The sequence below is a fragment of the Atta cephalotes genome (genome assembly GCF_000143395.1).
Source record: "Atta cephalotes unplaced genomic scaffold scaffold00021, whole genome shotgun sequence".
NCBI lineage: Eukaryota > Metazoa > Arthropoda > Insecta > Hymenoptera > Formicidae > Atta > Atta cephalotes.
The window spans coordinates 418,715-439,353 of NW_012130085.1; the positions used below are offsets into that span (position 1 = coordinate 418,715).

Sequence of the window (20,639 nt, forward strand, 5' to 3'; positions counted from 1 at the left end):
GGTGATACAGAATGTGTGTGCGGCATGTATAGTCGATTCGTGCGTGGCTAATGCACTTGATCCAATCGTCGACGTGATAACCATAATCACGTGCGGTCCAAGTACACCGCGGATACGTACGTACATATGTACACGATCGAGCTCGCGCGGTCGATTGCACGTCCGCTGAGAAGGATGCAGTTGCACTGCGTGATGCAGCGTGATGCACGTGCGCTGACGCATCGGGCCTAATGCGATTCGAGAAAGCCGAATCATCGTGGCATCCGCCTATTTTACAGAGTAACATGGATTTATGTGCCTAGTTACTCTCACGCTATTATACAATGCCACGAAGAAGAAATAAATGCTTCCATATGCGAAAAAATAATTTTCATTGCGTTATAATACCGCAGAATTTATTATTGACTAGCTTCATGAAGTAACACGCTTTTATAACGACATATAAATATACCAACCAAATTTTTCAAGTTAAATTTATAATAATAATAGATAGTTAAAATAGAATTAATTGACATGTTATAATAAATTTAATTTACTTCTTTGTAAGATCGGAAAAAGTAAGCTTATCTAATACGTAATATTAGAAAAATCTCTTCGGCTTATTAGATAGATCAAAATTAGATAAATCATATTTATTGTTTGATCTTTCAGATTATATAAATGTTCAAGGTTAACTATTTAACCTTATTAATTTTTCAATTATGCATTTCCTATTGCATGAATATTTATCAAATGTTTCTATATTTGTTTTTTACTATGTTCCTCACTCACGCGTCCACTAACATTACTCTCTAATACATTGACGATGCAAGGTCTCCAGGGTGAATCTCACGCCCCCACACCAACAGATGCCCATTACTATTTACGAGCAGAAACGGACCAACCGATCGCAGCTTCGTTTGCATATTCTGTTTTATTAAACTATATACATTTATTAACTATATACATATTGCGCTATAAACGACATGTACTAAAAAACATCTAATAAAAATTTTATGATTTCTTCCTTTTCCATAATATTTAATATTTCGTGTAAATATTATGGAAAAGGAAGAAATCATAAAAATTTATCTGTCTTATTTTTTAATATAAACAATGTCTAAATACTATATAAAATATACTGTTTACACTGTTTTAATTTCAAAGTTTATTGTTTATATCAAGAAACTATTAAAAAAATTCTTAATCTATTCTAATTATAATTACATTTTTTAAATATTTTCTGATATCATGATTTATTAAATTTCTAATCTAAAAGCAATGAAATCTGAATCTTAAAATTCTGCTTCTAATACTTTTTATAATTTTGAAACAAAATCTCAAAAATAATGTATTGTTCAAATAATTATGAGACATATTGCAACAAAACGATTTCTAAAAGTTGTAGACGTACAATTTATTAACACGTTCCTTTTATTGTGTATAAAAGTCACGCACTGATCCGAGGAATTTGTTCCGATCTATCGTACCAATCGTGCGAATCTTTTCTCCGCGTTCGATGCCGGTTTCCCTAGAAAATAAGATCGGTGCACAGACCAGGTTTCGAGAAGCGACTCGTTCCATGAACACAGATCGGTGTGATAAGAGCGGTCGATAACGGGTCTTCGGCGGGTGGGCGTATTTACGTTTGCAGAAGCGATCAAGAGTACCTCCCGGTTATATGCCGATCGGAGATGGTTTGATACAAGATTATTCGAATCCTTGTTTACGAGCGCAACATCGAGCAATGTGAGCAAATAATTCGATAAAGAGATACGTGCTTAATCAAGTACAGATATTAAAATATCTGATATAGCTATTAGTTAATCAATAGATGATCAAAAATCTGTATAACTAAATGTCTCATCAATTTAAGGGTTCCATTAATAAAAAAAATTATAATTTCTCCACATTTAGAAATGCAAGTTTTTTTTTTTTTAGAATTTAACAGCCACTTTATGATTAATTATATAATATTCGCGAACTTATTATAGGGAGCAGCTAAATATCATTTTTCTTAACTCGTAGATCTTGTTTGCGAATAATAAAGAAGTCAACGGTAAAGTCGAGAGTCAGTTCTCTATCTCTCTTTCTCTCTCTTTCTCTCTCAGCTACTCGAATATCGATATTTACGATCCTCTCTGATTATTTCCGATTGAGTCTTGGAAGCATTAGGGCATTAGTTACCATGTGGCTGCTGGTCAGACATTACTTACGTCCATGTGGACATTTCTCATAACAACCGGTCGAATATGCAGCGGCAGTTACTACTTGCATGCATTCCTTGCCGTCGAACGGCTTACCCATGAGTGCATTTACTACTTTCTCGCACAAGAGTGACGCGAAATGTTGATGTTTTAGAATCACATAAAGCGCTTACAAAACAGATCAATTCGTGTATTGTATTCCACTGTCGTTTACTAAACATGGACACAGTAATGTAACATGAAACGCGTAATATATACACAGCTGTTATGAGTAAATCTGATCATGATCTAAGTTAATGGATTATTTTGATCACATAGTTCGAATAATTTGAATAACTTTTCTCAAACAGTTTAAACTTTATTATTAGTATCTACAGATTATTTTGTAGGACTTAAAACGATTCTCAGTTTAGATATGAAAAAATTACATATAGAATCGACATTTAACATAAGAAATTAATTTCATATTTTTGTGTAAATCTAATTATTGAATTACTGTTTCAAATATATATAATCTGTAGATAGCGGCTTTGGGTTGATAATAAACGTGATTAGCGCAATAGAAAATTCACGGTGAATTAATAAATCGTACAAAACGTTAGTCGGCAATGATCATCAGAAGCGCATTGATTACTAGGAAGGAGTATCTAAATGAGAGAAATATTGATTGGACATACTTGTTGGGTCTAATCTGCGATTGCGATTACCGTTTGCATTCCTCTCTGACAAATCCGCGAAGTGCATTTATTATCACGCGACTCTCTATACAAATAGTGTTTCAAAGCTGCAAATTTTTTAAATTAAAATCAGATATATGTCACTGATTAATGAAACATCATCAATATCATATTGCCTAGGAGATTAGAAGCTAAGAACGTGGATCTTCGTAAAGAAATTAGTTGTAAACATCTACGAGATATTTATTTTGACTAATGAACGCATTTGTCTCTTTGTATTTTGTGATAAGTCCATTGCTCTTGCTAGAAGATAATTTTCATCAATATACTATCTTACATACTATCTTACATATATTACATATATTAGCTTTTATAATGTAATTCACAATAATTAATTAAAATAATAGTGTTTCTAATGAAAAATAAACAATTAGACAAAAAGCATAATACAATTTATGCAACCACATGAATATGTATCGCTCTCAGTAATTAGAGTGGTAATTAGCGTAAATTCGCGGTAGCAGAGAATGAATAAATCACAGAAGTTGGTAAAACCTAGAATCGTGCGTGTTCAATTAATTCAATAAATGCAGCTTGGCAACAGCCTATTTCTTTGAGAAGTTCCTATCTCCATTTCGAGAACAAATCAATTGCTATGGCTTGTGGCTTTCTTACAATTAGTGTGGCCATTCGTACGGCGCCAATGACACAGACAGCCCTCGTTTCGGGAACCGCGTGCATCGCAATTAGTCCCATGGAAAATCTGCACGGCGGTTAATAACGCATGTCGATAATCGGGCGAGGTACATCGATCACTCGAGAAGGCATTATCGATTGGCCTCGGCGAAATCTTATCCTGCGCCGCGCGATGCAGCACATCGACATCGGACAACCTCCTCTTCTCTTGGGATCTGGGTCGTACCCTGAATTCAGTCTGCGTGCGCGATATCTACGATTACCGCGTAATTGCCTGCGTGCCCAGGCCGCGGCCTAAAGAGCACCTAAAACGAGGGCCGGGCCGTGATTATCGAGTATCGAAAATTATAATGCTCCGCCGTCTCGCGTGCATCACCGTATTAAATGGCGAGAGGTATGATTTCGCGGCGATTTTTTGAGGGAAAGCAAAGTTCGCCGAGCGCACATATCCGTAACACAGTAAGTTTTACGACAAACAGATTTACATGGCTGCCGTGGATTACGCGATAAATTACAATATTAATTTCTTGAATAATGTTCTGCTTGCAAATTTGTGGTTTTTTTTTAATATATTAACCCATATTTCGACCGCACCTTCGTTTCGAAATACGAGTATGCCTGTTATTCTGTTTACTTAATATGAAACATTAATGCCTAATTGAAACGAGGAATAATTAATAAATAACTAATAAATGAAACTACAGACATAATTATACAAAAAAGTATTATTAAAAGAAGTGCTTAAAAAGATAAGTACCTCAAAGGGTCAGATTCTGACATAGATTGTAATAATTTATTTATATATAAGAGAAACCATACGCGATTACAGAATCGTAAACTACTGTACACTCCAAAAAGTCAAAGATAGGCAAAAACTTCTTAATAACTTTTTGAAGAATGATGAACAGGATTTCTTGAATTCTTATCTTCTTCGTTAGATAGCAAATCCAGAACCTTTACAAACAAGCTGTAGTAAAACTTTCCTCGAATGCGGATGCTACATGATTCCAATTTATGCATGCTTGGATTTTCAGAAAGCCTTTGATTTGTTATAGAATGCAGGAATATTCAGACTCATAAATAAATCCTATTTGCATACGCATACGTTCGTGTTTCGCGGCTTTCAAACTTCATTAGCCACAACATGGAAAGAAGCGGAAACTAGAATCCACTTAATCTGGCCGATCCTAATGCAAGATACACATTTCATGTTTTTATCAGTTTGCAATTTGCGTGAACACTACCGGCGAATATCACTATTCGTCATAAGCTCGTTGCCAGTCGCAGGCTAAAGTTTCAATGTATTCAAGTGGAAAATCGGAATTACTTGGTCCTGAACAACATCTCACTTTGAATAATTTCTAAAGAACAGAAATTTATTCGCCAGCAAAAACAGTTTCCATGGTCGAATTTCTATTTATTCTTTTTCTAAAGGAATAAATAGAAATTAAGTCATTGAGTCGTTATAGCTGATATATGTAAATTCATATCTTTAAGTAGCACTTTAAATGTTTCATTACAACTTGGAAACGTTTCTAAACGTTTTGTTATAATTTGCATGCTCGAGTGGCATTTACTTTCTAAATCTTTTTTTGATTGTCGCACGTACTTATGAAAAATAAGACAAATCGCGTCACACGCTTTGTGGATACGAATAGGAGATCCCCGAGATTTTCTAATTTTCTCATCATCGCGATACAAGTGATAAAGGCAGTAATTATGTGAATCGGGTAATCGGAATTTTCCTAATAATACGAGAGGCGGCCAATAATCGCATAGCCGTAACGAATCGTTTCTAAATCGTTGAAATCGTGATATCAAAGTGTTTGCGCAGCCATCACTCTCTCGCGTTTAGATATGCGCGTGCCATCTTCGATAATACTTCGGTGAATCACATAGTTTATTTACGAATGTAACGGAATGTATGTCTCTCTTTTTGCACGCTCGCAGGCGTGCTCATACCTATATCCCGGCTTAACCACACTTCGATATATTCTCAAAGTAATAATTTCGTAATCCCCTAATTACAAGGCAAAGGATTGAATACAACCTGGCAATCATTAAGGATGTCTTACATGTTGAGAATACAATATCCCTCTTTCCTTCTTCATTTTAAAACAACACTGATCAAATATATTTCCTCTTAGAAAAATACATAAGATAGCAAATACCAGTCGTAAGCCTTGCTATTAGAAATCTGTCCATAATGAAATACATTATTTTGTTAAATTAATATATAAAAATATATATAAAAAAATATATATAAAAAGAATATATAAAAAAAATATAATACATATTAAATGACATTTATTTTATGGAAGTCATTTTTTCATTAGAATTGTATAATATAAATTTGGAATTATATTGCTTCTTAATTCCGTGACATATTTTTCCAGATACTTTTACTATTGTATGCAGAACGTGTTCCATATCTGATTCATATATTATAAGTTTATATATCAAATGTACAGTTAAAAATTATGGTATTATGTGTGTGTGTGTGTGTGTGTGTGTGTGTGTGTGTGTGTGTGTGTGTGTGTGTAGTCCCCACCTTCTCTTGCTACGTATTTAATTATTACGTCGCTCGAAGCTCGCACGCTCGAAATAACGCACAATGTACCGTAAACCATGCATAACTAATTAGGCTAATAAACTCGGGACGCGATTCGAGTCGGCACGAGAAATCCCCTTCTCATAAATACGTTTATTATCATAACTCGTCCATACGCGGGCGGTGAGACGCGGAAGAGACGTAAATTTTCGCTATTTTCCACGCGTGATAAATTATCGCGGTCCCGATGCGTGCAACACACACATCGCCGTTTTTCTGAGGACGATGTGCACTCTCTAGCCTATTCCGCCCACATGAAGGCCACGAGCCTCCTGTTGCTGGTCAGGCACGCATCAAAGCGTGTACGTTACCGTACAATAAATGGCCATTGATTCATGGCGGGCGGCATACGGTGTCACGATAATAAAATACTTCCATGTAATTAGGCCCGCGAGAGTACCGGTCGATACGCTCGACTAGTTAAACGCGATCGATCGATGACGGCTATGAAATGCCGGATATGATGGTACTCGATTTAAATACCCGCATGCGCTATTAGCGCGTGGGTCGACTTTCGTAATACAACGAATGGGATTATCACCGGCGTTTCGAATTGTTCCCAAAGCATCAATTATAATAAAACAATGTCCCGCACGCGACACACATAACGTAAAAACACGCTTTCAATGTAATAACAATTCAAAAAACAATAAATTACTTTTTAATTACTCTGTATATATTATGTGTGCAATACAGAATAGATTTCAAGATATATTATCAACCTTTCGTCTGCCAATTTGAATCTTTTTTGACGTAACATTTCATTCTTAAATTTCTTCGAAATAAAGGAAGATAAAATCCGGTTTTCTCTCATTAAAAAATCTATCATTAAAAAACTATTTCGTAATGTACTATTATCGTACTGTACTATTATCGTAATGTAACAGATATGTTAAAAAATATTTTTTCACATCTTTTGAAAGCCTAAAACACTAAAGAAAAGAACTTAAGCTAGACGGAAGGAATAAAAATATGATTACACATGGAGAGTTAAATTACAGAAATATAATAATTTATTGATTTTCTATTTTTAATTAATAATTAAAATATTTTATTTATAAATATTTCATATTTTTTTCTTTGCTAAGTATTGCTATGCTTCTCTTGGATAATCGCTATTATTTAAACAATAAAACATGAATATACTTTCTTATAAGGATAAAATACGTTTATAAATATATAGTTCTTTTCAAATGTATGATCTTAATTAATATTGATGCTAGAAAAGTCTAAATACTACCACCTGATCATCTTAGGTTGGATTAATCGTTTCGGCCGTATGTAATCATATTTTCCCGCCGTATCTACTTAATCACCTTTAGTATATCTTTAATGTCTACCATTCCAGTACATCTACCTATCGCAAATGTTCGTCTAGTAGCATTGGCCGTAGGCGGTGATATGGATCTTCAGTGCCGGATCCTCACTTCCTCTTTTGCATACCTGATATATTCACCTGTCTGTTCCTAAACACAGTATGCCAAATTGCAAGCCGCAATTTTGTCTATCTCAATGAAATAAAATCCCCTAGGAAAACCGTTGTATTCCGAAGTAATAAATTATTTACAAAATAGTAATTATACAACTCTTACGCATTAATGCTACTGAATATGACACAGTTATATATAGTGTACAAAACAATAAGCCACAGTATACATAAAAGATTTCAATATGTATAAAACGCAACCAATTACGTTTAGAAAATTCCTAAATTTAATTAATTGACAATGAAAAGCAGTTCGACTTAGCAGGTACATTGGAAAAGTTGCCACATCATAACGTTAGACATATAACTTTCAACTAGATTTTTACGGAAGTAATCGAAAGTTGCATATAGCAGTCAGCCTATTAAAACTAAAGTCGGTTATAACCAACACACAAGTGAAACCGATCTTAAACAATCATGTATACCTTTTCAACCGCTTAAATAATCCCATATTATGGTCGATCTTCCGTCTGTGTGCATATTGCCAGACGAAGATTAGTCTCGGCCAAGTCACCACGATGGCGGTGTGCTACCGTGAACGACTTTATCGTTGAGCGAGAGAGGTCGTAAACAGCCGACCGCTTTCACGAGACTTGTGGCGGGTTGTAGCATGCAGCGAGTTCGAGTTGGGCGAATCAGTTTGATCTGCGCATTAGTTTGAACCCTGTGAAGAAGAGGCACGGGCAATCGTCTTGCCACACGTATGATTCGCAGACATAGTTCGACCTGCATAAAATCATAAATCACACCACGTGTAAATACGTACAGAGTGTCACAATTTACACCGCTGCTCGACCTAGTCGTCGTTCGTTCTTCGTCTAATTTAACGAGGATATCCAGCTGCTATCACTGATATATTATGCTTCTCAGAGTATAAAGTACAGAGTGCTTCATAAACTTTGTACAAAAGTTAATATTTAAGAAACATTTGATAGGATGCTTTTATTCTTTTTTAATATTAAATATTTATGTAATTAAACTTTGCAGGATGTTATCAAAATCTGTAATTAACTACACTAATTAACTGGCTGCGTTCCTAAAATTACATTTGCTCTAATCTCTCTCATTCTCTCTTTGAACATTAAATCTCTCGTCTTGAACTTAAATCTTGAATTTTGATATAAGAAAATCTCTCACTTTAAGTATATCGAAAAATCGATAAAATTCCATGCAAACTTTATGAAACACCCTGTATAATTTCTCGCTGCTCTCGAGGATTCTATTACATACTCTGCTCACCTGCTGCGACCGTGTACGCGCCACGCGGAGAGCTACCTTATAAATCTACGATTCCTGGCACAAATCGAATCGAAACGATTTCTCTTGACGTGGCAACGTTTTCCCGATAATTTATGCGGATATGCCTAATCGAGTTGACGAATTAAGTCAATGGACGTGGAATGAGTTTGCTAATTGACCAAACCTTCTCATATGTGGATTAGATTTAATCAAGCAAGAACTAGATAGCAAAATTTCGATCGTGCACGAGTCTGCTTCCGCAAATTTCCCGTCTATAAGAGCTGCAGAAAAAGCGATGGTAAGAAAATACGTGACGATCGCAAAGACCGTCACCGTACCAGCGAGCTCGTTAATGCCCTCCAATCCGACTCTCTCGAAGCACCCGCTTGAACTTCGGCCGCGGTCGTTTGTCGTACTTGCACCTCTTTGCCCGGCGGGCGTAAACGCGGCACGACGCTGCTATCTCCTGCGCTTCCTCTTCCTGCTCCGTCCCACCTCTTTTAAAGCGACCGCGGCTCGGCCAGGCACAAGCTCCGACCAGCTAATCGGCGACAAAGCGGCAGCTTCGCCAACTACGGGATTACAGTTAGGCACCCGATGATCTCTCCAGCAGGGAATCCGTGGGAAGAGGAAAGGAAATGACTAGGGAGAAAGGAGAGGATATAACAAGGGAGTCTTGAGCTGCCGTTGCTTGAAGAACGCGAAGAATCAATGACGAGGAAGCCTGTTCAGATGACGTACTGAGAGACCCACTTCGTACACCATGAAACTTGTAACATTAGACGATGGCTAGGGAAGCGAATTAGCTATTTGTGTTTAACTTTCAATATATATTTTTACATAGTTTATACGATCCCGTGCTCGTGTCAAAATAAATCAAATATTTCTTACAACATAAAAGCAATAATGATTAAATAATACTCTACTCATTATCCATAAAATATTACAAATCCTTTTATTTTTATAAACCAGACATCTGTGACGGTAAAAAATATTGTTAGTAATATTTCTTACCAAAGCGAAGAAGCGCAGCTATCATTAAGGTAAAAATAACAACGTTTACATTATAAATATGCCAAAAATGCAAGTGTACTTCTAACAAGCTGAAAGATAATTTTGTTAGTGTTCTTCTTATTTAGCCGAGCAATTGACGATCATCATACCTATGCATGCACTGTTATTTCAAGAGTGAGTAGAATAAGCACGTTATGCGCTCATATAAAGTCTTTGCATCCTGTGTGATTTTGCACAATAGGTGATTATCTAAAAGATAGCGTTTAGATTTCTTGAACGGACAGAGTGCGCTTCCGCCTGGCAGATTGTCAACAGTAGACTTTCTCGTAAATTCTTACGTTCTCATCACGTACTGCATTGGTATCACATGAGGAATGGTACATGCAACGTGAACATGTAAACATTAAAGTGTAGAAGATCGGAGCGACGTGAGACGGTCGGAAAATCTCGCGGAGATTGCTCGAGACGAGTCGGAAACTGAGCCCCGCGGGTAGCTCCAACGGGATCCCACGAAACCGAAACAACGCGCGCTTGTTGCAATCAAGGTGGCGGAATGAAGGAAGTGAGCACGACCAGACGAGAAGAACACCGCAAGCGTCGAGCACTGAAGGCGGAATCGATGGATGGAGAAAGAGAAACGAGAGGAGCCTAACGAGACACGCGAGGAACTACCTTTGGAAAAGAAAGGCAGTATAAATAGGTGCGGGAATGTGAAGTACGAAGATACGTGGATCGAGCCGAAGAACGGTCAGAAAATACTTTCGAGTGGATCTGCTTGAATCTGCACGATTTTTTTAGTTTAACAAATCATCCACAGCGAACAAAAAATAGGTAACGTATACAAATTAAAAAAAAAAAAGAAAAAAAACGAAAATTCTCTTTGCTCTATTATTATTTACCTAAAAGAGACGGAAGTCTATTTTTTAAATCTTATAGTTTTTCCCTTTATTAAATTAAGATTTTTTAATTAAGATAATTAATTAAGATAATTCATTATCTCGTTGTATTCTTTGCTCAAAATATAACATTATTTCAACATAATGCCATTGTGTGGTATTATTTTGATATAATATAACGGCTTTACCATCCTATAAAGGTTAATAACAGATAAGATTATCAACCAAAAGTGTAAAAAACACATTGAATATGATTTATAATTGGCATATTTAACTCGATTTTTAAAAGATTACATTTGCGAATTATATTACATACTAATATAGTCCATTTCTCTAATTATTCCCTTAAAAAAAAACTTAATTGTTCATTACATTCGCTTTTCATGAGTCATCGGAGACGATCATTTAATATAAACTGTGTAAGTTCGCTTTTATCTAGCTGCGAAAGGGCAATTCACCTCTAAGGGTCTCGCGCGATCGTACCGAGTCCCGTAAGAAGCGCCGCGTGTGTTTTACTGTAATTAAAATTAACAACTAATGGCACGACGTGTTTCTTACCGTTTATTTCTCTAGTTCGAAGCACGCCGGAGCCCATTAGATCGTCGCCCATCGTCTCTGCCTGCCCGCGTACCAGTCAGCTAATCGGCGACAAAGCGGCAGCTTTGCCAACTACGGGATACAGTTAGACATACGTGGATCCGGCCAGCTGAGCGAGCCACGAAGACGGGCGGAAGAAAGGAGCAGAGGGAGAATACGAGGCACGCGAAGGGAGCATGAACACTGAGGTGATACCAGAAGGTAAGAAAAGGTAGCGGGAAGAGGAGTGTATGGCGATATACGAAACAGTATACGTGTGTGAGACATAGAGAAACAGAGAAGTGCATTCATTGAGACGGAGAGAGGCGGAAGGGAACGTTGGCCCTTTTACGAGAAGAGGATATAAATGGATGGACGCACGAGAAACACGAAGGCGTGCGAACTGAGCGTGTAGCTCATGTTCAAGTAAGTGGATAGTTAACGTTAATGTTGTTGCGAGGGGTTCCTCCTTAATCGAGACACAAAAGAGTCGCGTATATCCCACACTCGGTTGCAATTAAAGCGGCCGAGTGCGCTTTTCCCTTTCACCCGATTACCGTTGCAGGACGCCGCTTTGAAGGAGGGACTCGTTACGTGAACGATGTCGATATTAGACATGCCGAAAAAAATGGAGATTTTACTTGATCTAAAGCAAAGTTCAATGAAGTGATTTCTCCGTTTCATATCATAAAAATATTACATATTGTTTTTAATCGATCCTAGTAGATTAATATCACGAGATAACGCGATAATCATCACAATGATCGCATTTACTGTACTAGGAAAATCGAATGCTCAGATAATATTCGTTCGACAGTAATAATTATATCTCGCAACTGACTCTTGCATTCAAGACTTTCTTTTGTGTCCTTATAAATAAATTTTATAAATAAATTCTATGAGTTCTCATATACTGCAAAAAAATATTTGGTATAATATTTATTTTTGTCCAACATGAGTTTATCCAGGTCTATTTCTATCAATGTAGATTAAATTTAATCTTAGATTAAATAATTTTTATTTTTTTTATTTTATTTTTTTAATTAGATTAAATAATTAATTTACTTTTTATCTAACTTTTTATCAAATTCTTTTTTTAATTTTCAGAACTAGAAGAAAAAAAATAAGATAAATCAAGATTAAAGTTAATCTACATTGGTAGCAATGAACATGGAATATGCATACGCTCATTTAAATACTTTAAACAATCATTACTCTCTATGGTAATTTAAGGCAAAGCGTGTTTCGTGATGCGAACACTAGCGGGTTAATCTTTGGTCAGGCTCCTTTCAGCTATCGTCTAGCGACTACCTCTTCCCGCCGTGCGCTAATCGACGACAGAGAGCAACAACTGCGCCAACTACGGGAATACAGTTAGATATCTGCAGATCCGACCAGCTGAGCCTCACGGAAAGGGAGAGAAAAGGACAATGCGGGACGAAGAGCAAGGAGAACGGTCGAGAGAATGGCGCACTCGACAAGGCAGAATCACGGTAGAAGGGAGAGAAACGGCCTGCTGTGGAAGTATCTGCCGGTACTCGACGAAGTACGTAAATAGATGCACAGAACGAGTAGAAGATGCGGGGGCGTGTGAACCAAGCTTAGGAACCCTACGTGGTGGATGGGTGTGTCCTAGCTTCCGCATACTCCTCCGCGGTCACCGCGTGTTGTTATCTTCCGCAACATAGAGTCGCGTGTGTGGTGTAAGTTCATGTGTTTCTGCTGTTGCCTCTATGTGGAGCACCTCAACACGAAACAAAGGCTTACAACAAAAGCGCAGTCGACTATCGCGATAAAAATGTTTAAATTTGGAAATCAACAATCTTATTTCTCTTTAAATAATCTGGAATATATAGATTCCAGATAGACATTTAGCAATAATTTAAGAAATATACAATCGTAAAAATGTTGAAAATTATCATTTCAAATTTTTCCGCTTTTTAAATTTCGAGTTTCGATGTATAATACAAATCTAATATCTTTTGTCACAGATAATTATGATAAAAATTATCATCATTAACTTTTTCTCAGAAAAAATTGTATTTTTTAAATGCTTACCGGGAAGTGACAGGCCACATGTGAGAACGTGTTCTGGCAAGTCGTGGATAGTCCTTGGTGATGCTACTTCGTCAACTCGCTTTTTGGTTCCTGAAACCAGAACGAAGGCTCTTGTTACTACCACAATCCGCAATAACAAGGATGTCCCTTAATCATTTGCATTTCAATTGACAGTTGAATCGAATACCAGCAGAAATCGATAATTGGATCCAATAGTGTAGGGTCGGCCATACAAAATTGACAGTTAAACGAATCTCGATGTGATTCATCGAAATTGGTTCATCTCCAAATAAGATCAAATAACTACTCTATGAAGAATTGGAAACCAACTGACAGACCTATAATTGAATTCATTTTGTAATTGAATCTTTTTATTATAAATTGAAAGAAATTTTTTATTTCTTTTCTCAAACAAATATCTTAGCAATGAATCTTGATTTTCACTTCCATTATTAATATTACTAATATTACGCATTAAGATCTTAATATTAACAAATAAACATTACATACTGAAATGTTAAATAATTAATTATATTAATTAGCTTTTATAAGCTTTTATATATAATATCGTAATGCTTGACACTTGAGGGATACATATATTAATATTCATAACTGAATATTAAATATTATAAAATGTTAAATAATTAATTATATAACTTTAGCGTATTAGCATTCGAGTAGTAGCATTCGACATTCAATTTCTTCTGTTAAACAAACATGCACGTCATGCTGAATTGTATAGAAATAAAAATACATCTTTCTATGATGAATAATGTCGGTATGCTTCATCAAACCATTAAATACGTCTCTACGATTAATATCCGCTTTATGAGATACAAAGATCGATCGAAGCGCGCGTTCGCTACCGAAACGAAGCGCGTTTATCGATTAATCGCGATGGAAACGTGCTCATCGGTGGCCCGATGGCGAGAACGTTCATCACGCACGTGCGTATACCGCACGTGCACGCATGCACAGAAACGAACATTAGATTGTGCTAGCCCACGAGCTTGACCTTCCGTTGAGAGGCTCCCTCTAATTCCACCTTTTAACCCTCGTCACCTTCTGTCAGAGACTAGCGAAGGTGAACGGCGAAATGCACGCATATTCGCCTCTTCTTCAGCATATATACGCATCGCGGACGATCGAGCACTTTCTACCTTCATGAGTAACACGTCGAATAATATGTATCTCACGTCGGCATTTTAAATAGCGTTACTACCGCGAGTAGCCGGCGCGAATACCGGACGTCTCATTCATGACGGCGCAGAAATAATCGAAAGTAAGCGAGCGTGAGCGGCGTCTCGTCAAAGTGCATTCACTTATGCAGAATCTCTGCGCGCCAGAGATCTCGTGAGAAATGTAATCAAGCGTAAATCAATGCCACTCGATTTGCCTTTTTTCTATATGCTGCTCTCTCCTCTCTTCCCCCCTTCTCTCATTTTCTCCTTCTCTCACTTTCTTTCTTTTCTTTTCCTTTTCTCCAAGATCGGTGACAATGTAATTAACGCTGATTACTACTGGCGCATTATTAACACGAGTGGATTGGACTATTCTCCGCGAAACGCGCGGAAAAAGTTTATCGTTTACACTTGCAGACATTTAATGCCGATCATTAAACCGGTTACGAAGAATTTTCCCACGTAGTATTGCGAACTATCGTACTGAGAGGCATCATAGTTTTCGCGCTAATTGCCGACCACACAACGCCCTGGATGTACTCAATTAACGCACGCTATTTGCACACGAACGCTTATTAAGCGATTATAAGACGTTTCACCAGAGACGTTAATTACGGGTTCGCGCGGCCTCGCGACGGTTCAACTTTATCGCGTCCTCGCTCTTGTTAGGTAAATTGATCCGCAGCGAAATCGGGACGCGATTCATTTGCCGTCCATGATCTTGCCCATGTCGGCCGCACCGACTTTACTCCGATGCAGTAAAAGCGCTTGGCTATTAAACACGCGCGGAGATACGATCAATTAGTTCTCGCCGTGCGCACGTGAGAAGCTACGACGTGCCACGTTTGTCTCAACAGGAACGTGTCTGCTGCAGATGCCACGCGAAACGCACGTGGACCGTTCCGCATGTAAGTACGCGAGTAAAATGAGTTGTATTGTGAGTGTAATTTGAATTTGCGAGAGAACTCTATCTATGAAAGTTATGCGATCAGATTAGAAATTTGTTCATATAATTTTATTTTTAGAATTAATTGGAGCACGTAAGATAGTATTATCCGCTTCCATCTCTGAAACATAAATCGCGAATTCTCTTAATGTGTCCAGCCGCTTATAAAAGTCTGTAACCACTTACACCTTGATATATATTCAAACTGTTATTATTTCTTCTAGTGTCTGTGATTTACAGAAATGTTAATTTCTAAGACACTATTTCTAGTGATGAAAAGGTGAAATATACTGGCCATTTCAAATCGCGATAACTCGACAAAAATTGTATTTTAATTTCTTTCTAAAGAATATTTTAAAAAGGAGACTTTAAACTTTCAGATTGTTTCAAATCAATTAAAAAGAATTTTTTTTCAACTCTATGCGTGAAAGTTGAAACTTTCTATTAACTTTTCGATCTCGATTTGGAAATAGTGAGCAAAAATTTCTTGAATAAATTTTGTTAATCGAGACAAAAATTTAATAAGATATGAAGGTAGAATCTTTAGACTTTTAAAAATAAATTTTCTTTGTCTTTGAAAATCATTTTACGATTATTTTTCACAAAGTTATATAAATTTCCATTTTGTCATTGATTTGAAGCTAACTTTTAATTTCATTTAATTGAAAAATAATTTTAAACAGGAGAAAAATTCGAGTAAAAAACGTATTGATATATCCGCTAAAGTGCTGCTAATCGCAAAGCAATTCCAATCAATCACCATGACGTTTACTAACTATTCATGCATATCATATCGGCAATTACTGGAGAATCCACAATGGCCGTCTCTCTTCGTATGACTATCTGCTCCGGAATTGTTCTACCGGAGGCTGTATTCAATCAACAATATCATTTTTCACATAGTTCGAACATCAAACGAATATTCACGTTCACATTAAAAACATAATCGGAAGTTCACTCTTACGTTTACGGAACGGCGATGACAGACGTGACACGCGACCCAATTTTACCAGGTGCATTCACGCGATTGCGTCCGCACATGCACGAATAATAGACCGGTCTTCTCTTCTGTCCGCATAGCTCGAAACGGAGAATGATTTCGCGGATGCGGTTTTGCGGTATGTCGGCAGCGGTAGTGAGATTCACATGCAAATTTCCACGCTCGAACACTCATTACGCTGCTGAGGAATGGAACAGGAGAAGGGGAGAGTGTTAATTACGTGGTAATGACGTCCATAGGCGTGTACATTTTACGAGACAACGGACATGACGCCGCCACAAATGCAATTTTACGGGAGGCATTGTCGGCGCAACGGCAAAAACAAAGACAAACTGTTAAAAAAACACGGTTATCGGTGATTTATCGACGACAGTTCTCCGAAGAACTCATCCATCACTCCGACGGAATTGTAAAAGAAATGCGAAGCCTCTTCTCAGTTTCTCTTTTATCGCTCTATATCGCCTTCTGTGGAAAACTGTGAAAGAAATAGTTATCTGAATAAATACGTAAATCTTCATCGCAGTAATCATCGAGCCAATGGTCAATAATATAAGCAATACCATATTGTTCTTTCAACATAGTTGAAACAATGTATAAGCTACAAGGTATTGATTATCCGATTTCTTCCTGTTCTTTAATTGACTGTAAGTTCCGTTGACTGTAAGTTCTATTAATGCGAGAAATTGCATAATTTATTTACAAAAGAAAATCACGGAAACAAAAATTCTTTTTCATCAAAAATAAAAAATTTTAATCTAATTTTTAATGTATTTATGTCTCTTATACATTTGTCTCTGCATTGAGTTTTATATTATTATTCAAACTTATGATATTAGTCAGTTTGCGATTAATTTTGTGATTAATTAAGCAAATCAAATTGCCAGCAGGACATTGTGGCCCATATTCAGAACGTAATATACTTTTATCGATAAGTACGCGCTTTTATTTATTCAATTATTTATTCAATTTTATTTTATATGTTATACATTAATTATATATATATATATGTTATTCTAAAATATACTACTAATATATGTAATATGAACACTATATGCTAAATGCATTCTACATCATCATAACTACGTTCTGAATACAAGCTATATATATATAGGTTAGATATCGAACAAAAAAAATAATGTACCTTCGTGCGCGCAATATCTATGTAATAATAACGATTAATACACCCCACACAGCTGATTATGATATAAAATACTCCCCTACTCATGAATTAACGGAAGCTGGTATCGTTTTATTTCTCGCGATAGGAACTTCCGCTAGGGCAAGCGCGCGATTTTATTACTTTATCATTATTTTATCAATAGAGTCATAAATCACGTTCGATCATATTTACCTATTTGTTTCATTACTAAGAAACAGCATAACGAGAATATGAGCAGTTGGAAATATCGTTCCCCCGATTTTCTTTAATTCATTTCAAGCGCGTCGCTCTTCTGTCTATCGAATTATATTTATTCATCGCAGTAAAATAACGCAACGGGACATTATCATGGCGGTCCTAATAATTACGAGAAATTAGTTGTCAATAATAATTATAATTAAGTAGCGTACGTATCTCAGAATAATAAACGGGAAGTGATTATCGGCCAATAGATCGGTGGATATTATTTATGCAAATTATATGTAGCTTATATGTACCACCGCGAATCCGCCATCATGCTTATTATCATGCTTCCCTTCGAGCTGTTTTTCAAACGGAGATGATTTCTAATTTCTTGTAGGCGTCGAAACGATCAAGTTCGAAATCATTGACAGATAATCTGTGCCATCGATCGCCACTGATCGATACAGAGTTAGTTGTAATTGCCGATTATCACGCGAAAAAAATAGCTGACGAGACCGGCTGCCTCCGTTCGGAGATAATGTTAATTCTTTGTGCGGTGCACCAACGAAGAAACGGTCGGGAGACACGCGACCGTATCTATTAGAGTCATAATTTAGAGTAAACAAATTTATACGAACCTGAGAATCGGGTATCCCGAGCGCGGGATTTCGCGGAAGGGAATACGGCGGCATCACGCGAGACTATGCGCAGTAGTAAACGTCCAAGTGATTTGCGATAGAAAATCGCAATTATATTTCTGTAATAGAGACGGCTGAAAGAGATTACACGCCGATACGCGTAAATCTGTTTTTAGATTAGAAACTCTCATATTATATAACTTCCGCTCACTTCAAGATTTACAGATAATCTTTGCTCAGTATGATATTCATAGATATTATGTGAATTAACGCCTTAAAATTTTGATGCTAGTGAGATTGAAGGAACAAGAACGTCTAATGAACGTCTTTCGATCAATTAAACTAAAGAAGGGTAGATAAATGTGAATGGAATACAATTGCGTATGTAACTGTAAGAAGAAAATAATTGTCGAGATGAACGTTAAGTGTATCGACGAGAAATAATTTTCTCATTACAGCTAATAACATCGGAGAGTTCATAATTCACTTGAGCGAATGAACCTCGTGCGAGCGCAAAGCAGCTTCCTTCTCTCGGATCTGCGTGGGATCATTGACATAACGAATTGAATGGAAAGGAAGGAGGGAGAAAGAGAAAGAAAAAGAGAGAGATAATAGGAGCGAGAGATATATGGAGAGACGATCGAGATCACCGATACGCAATCGAATACCGCTATTGCACACGCCGTCCGATGCGACGCCGTCTAAATGCAGCCGCCAAGAGTATTCCTAAAACTAGGAATAAACTAGGAGATAAACTATTTTCTATGCATTGACTGTCGTCGGAATCGAGAGACCGTCCACTGTACTGGTCGTTCATTCTGGCGGTTGGCGATTCGAAGCCTTATCTCAGAGTTCTATCGACGGAAAGTTGACACAGTTACATCCATCGTGCTAAAATTTCCTCTCCAAATGCAACATAATTTTCTTCTTAAGAACAATAAATAAATACTTCCCCCCCCCCCAAAAAAACTAGGTGACAAAAATAAGACAATAAAAGACAATGACTTAAGACAATAAAAAGTTCTGAAAGAAATGTTAATAAACTGCTCTTTGGATTTTTTTTCAATAAATTAGAATAATTTTATAAAAAATATAAAATACAAGAAATATCAAACAATTAAAAATAAAATTTAATTTAATATTTAAAAAACGAAATATTCTTCTTCTTATTCTTTTTTAAATTTCTTTTTAAATTTTTTCTCTTAATTGATAAATATGTAGCTAATATACGTTTATTAAGCATTTAAATAAGCTGAGTAACAAATTACGTTGTTAGAAAATTAAAAGAACATAGTTAATAATACAGCGGCACTTCGTCTTCGGTTTATAGTAAAAGCGCGGCCTAACGTCGAACTAATAATTATTACCTCCAGGATAATACCACTTTCCATGACTTAAGTCGATTAATCACGTTAGCATTGGGTCAGTTTAATCCTAGTTTTTAGCGTTTAACTTCCGCGCAATTCGATGCGCGCTAGCACGCGACTTAACGTCGTGATTTATAGCGCGAAAGCGCAATCAGGCGGCGCGCGATGATTTTATTTAGTGACCTCTCTTCTAGCCTCAGCTAACAGTTATCGCGATATGCGGTAATTAGGAGCAGACAATGAAAAACGTAACAAAATCCATCGTTTTTATACTGCGCGTGAAGAAAGTGAAACGACCTATTTTTCAGTTTTTGTTCCTCCTCAACTTAGCGTAAAGTATGTCCCTAATCGCTTCACTTTATACGGTACTCCGTTCTTCGCGCGTCACCAATCTACCTCGAGATCAAACACGAAAGATCGGAACAAGCACAGGAACAGAAGAACACTCATCTCGCACTCGGTCTCGTTTCGCCCGCGGTGGTTGCTTTTGTATTTGGGTTAATGCATGTTAACGCATCAAGTCCGAAACCACTCCCAGCGCCATAAATCTTCGTCCTCGGATTTATTGTCGCTACACTAGACACAGTGTATCATCTCACGAATAGTTTCAACGCGAAACTATTGCTAGACCCGAGGCAAGCATTACTTGCGTGGCCACTCGTGAATACTTCAAATTTCAATAGCTAATCAAGCAAGACTTCTTGACTTTTTCTATCTGTACGTAGG

General features: G+C 36.9%; 1 protein-coding gene across 1 annotated transcript in view; it reads right to left on the reverse strand.

Annotated features, from left to right (window-relative positions):
* The window catches only part of LOC105619441 (puratrophin-1-like), a 158,075-nt gene that overhangs the window by 109,607 nt on the left and 27,829 nt on the right, over positions 1–20,639 (reverse strand). Inside the window, exon 4 of the mRNA XM_012200959.1 lies at positions 13,440–13,529. Coding sequence (XP_012056349.1) covers positions 13,440–13,529 — 90 coding nt within the window. The remainder of the gene's footprint in view (positions 1–13,439; positions 13,530–20,639) is intronic.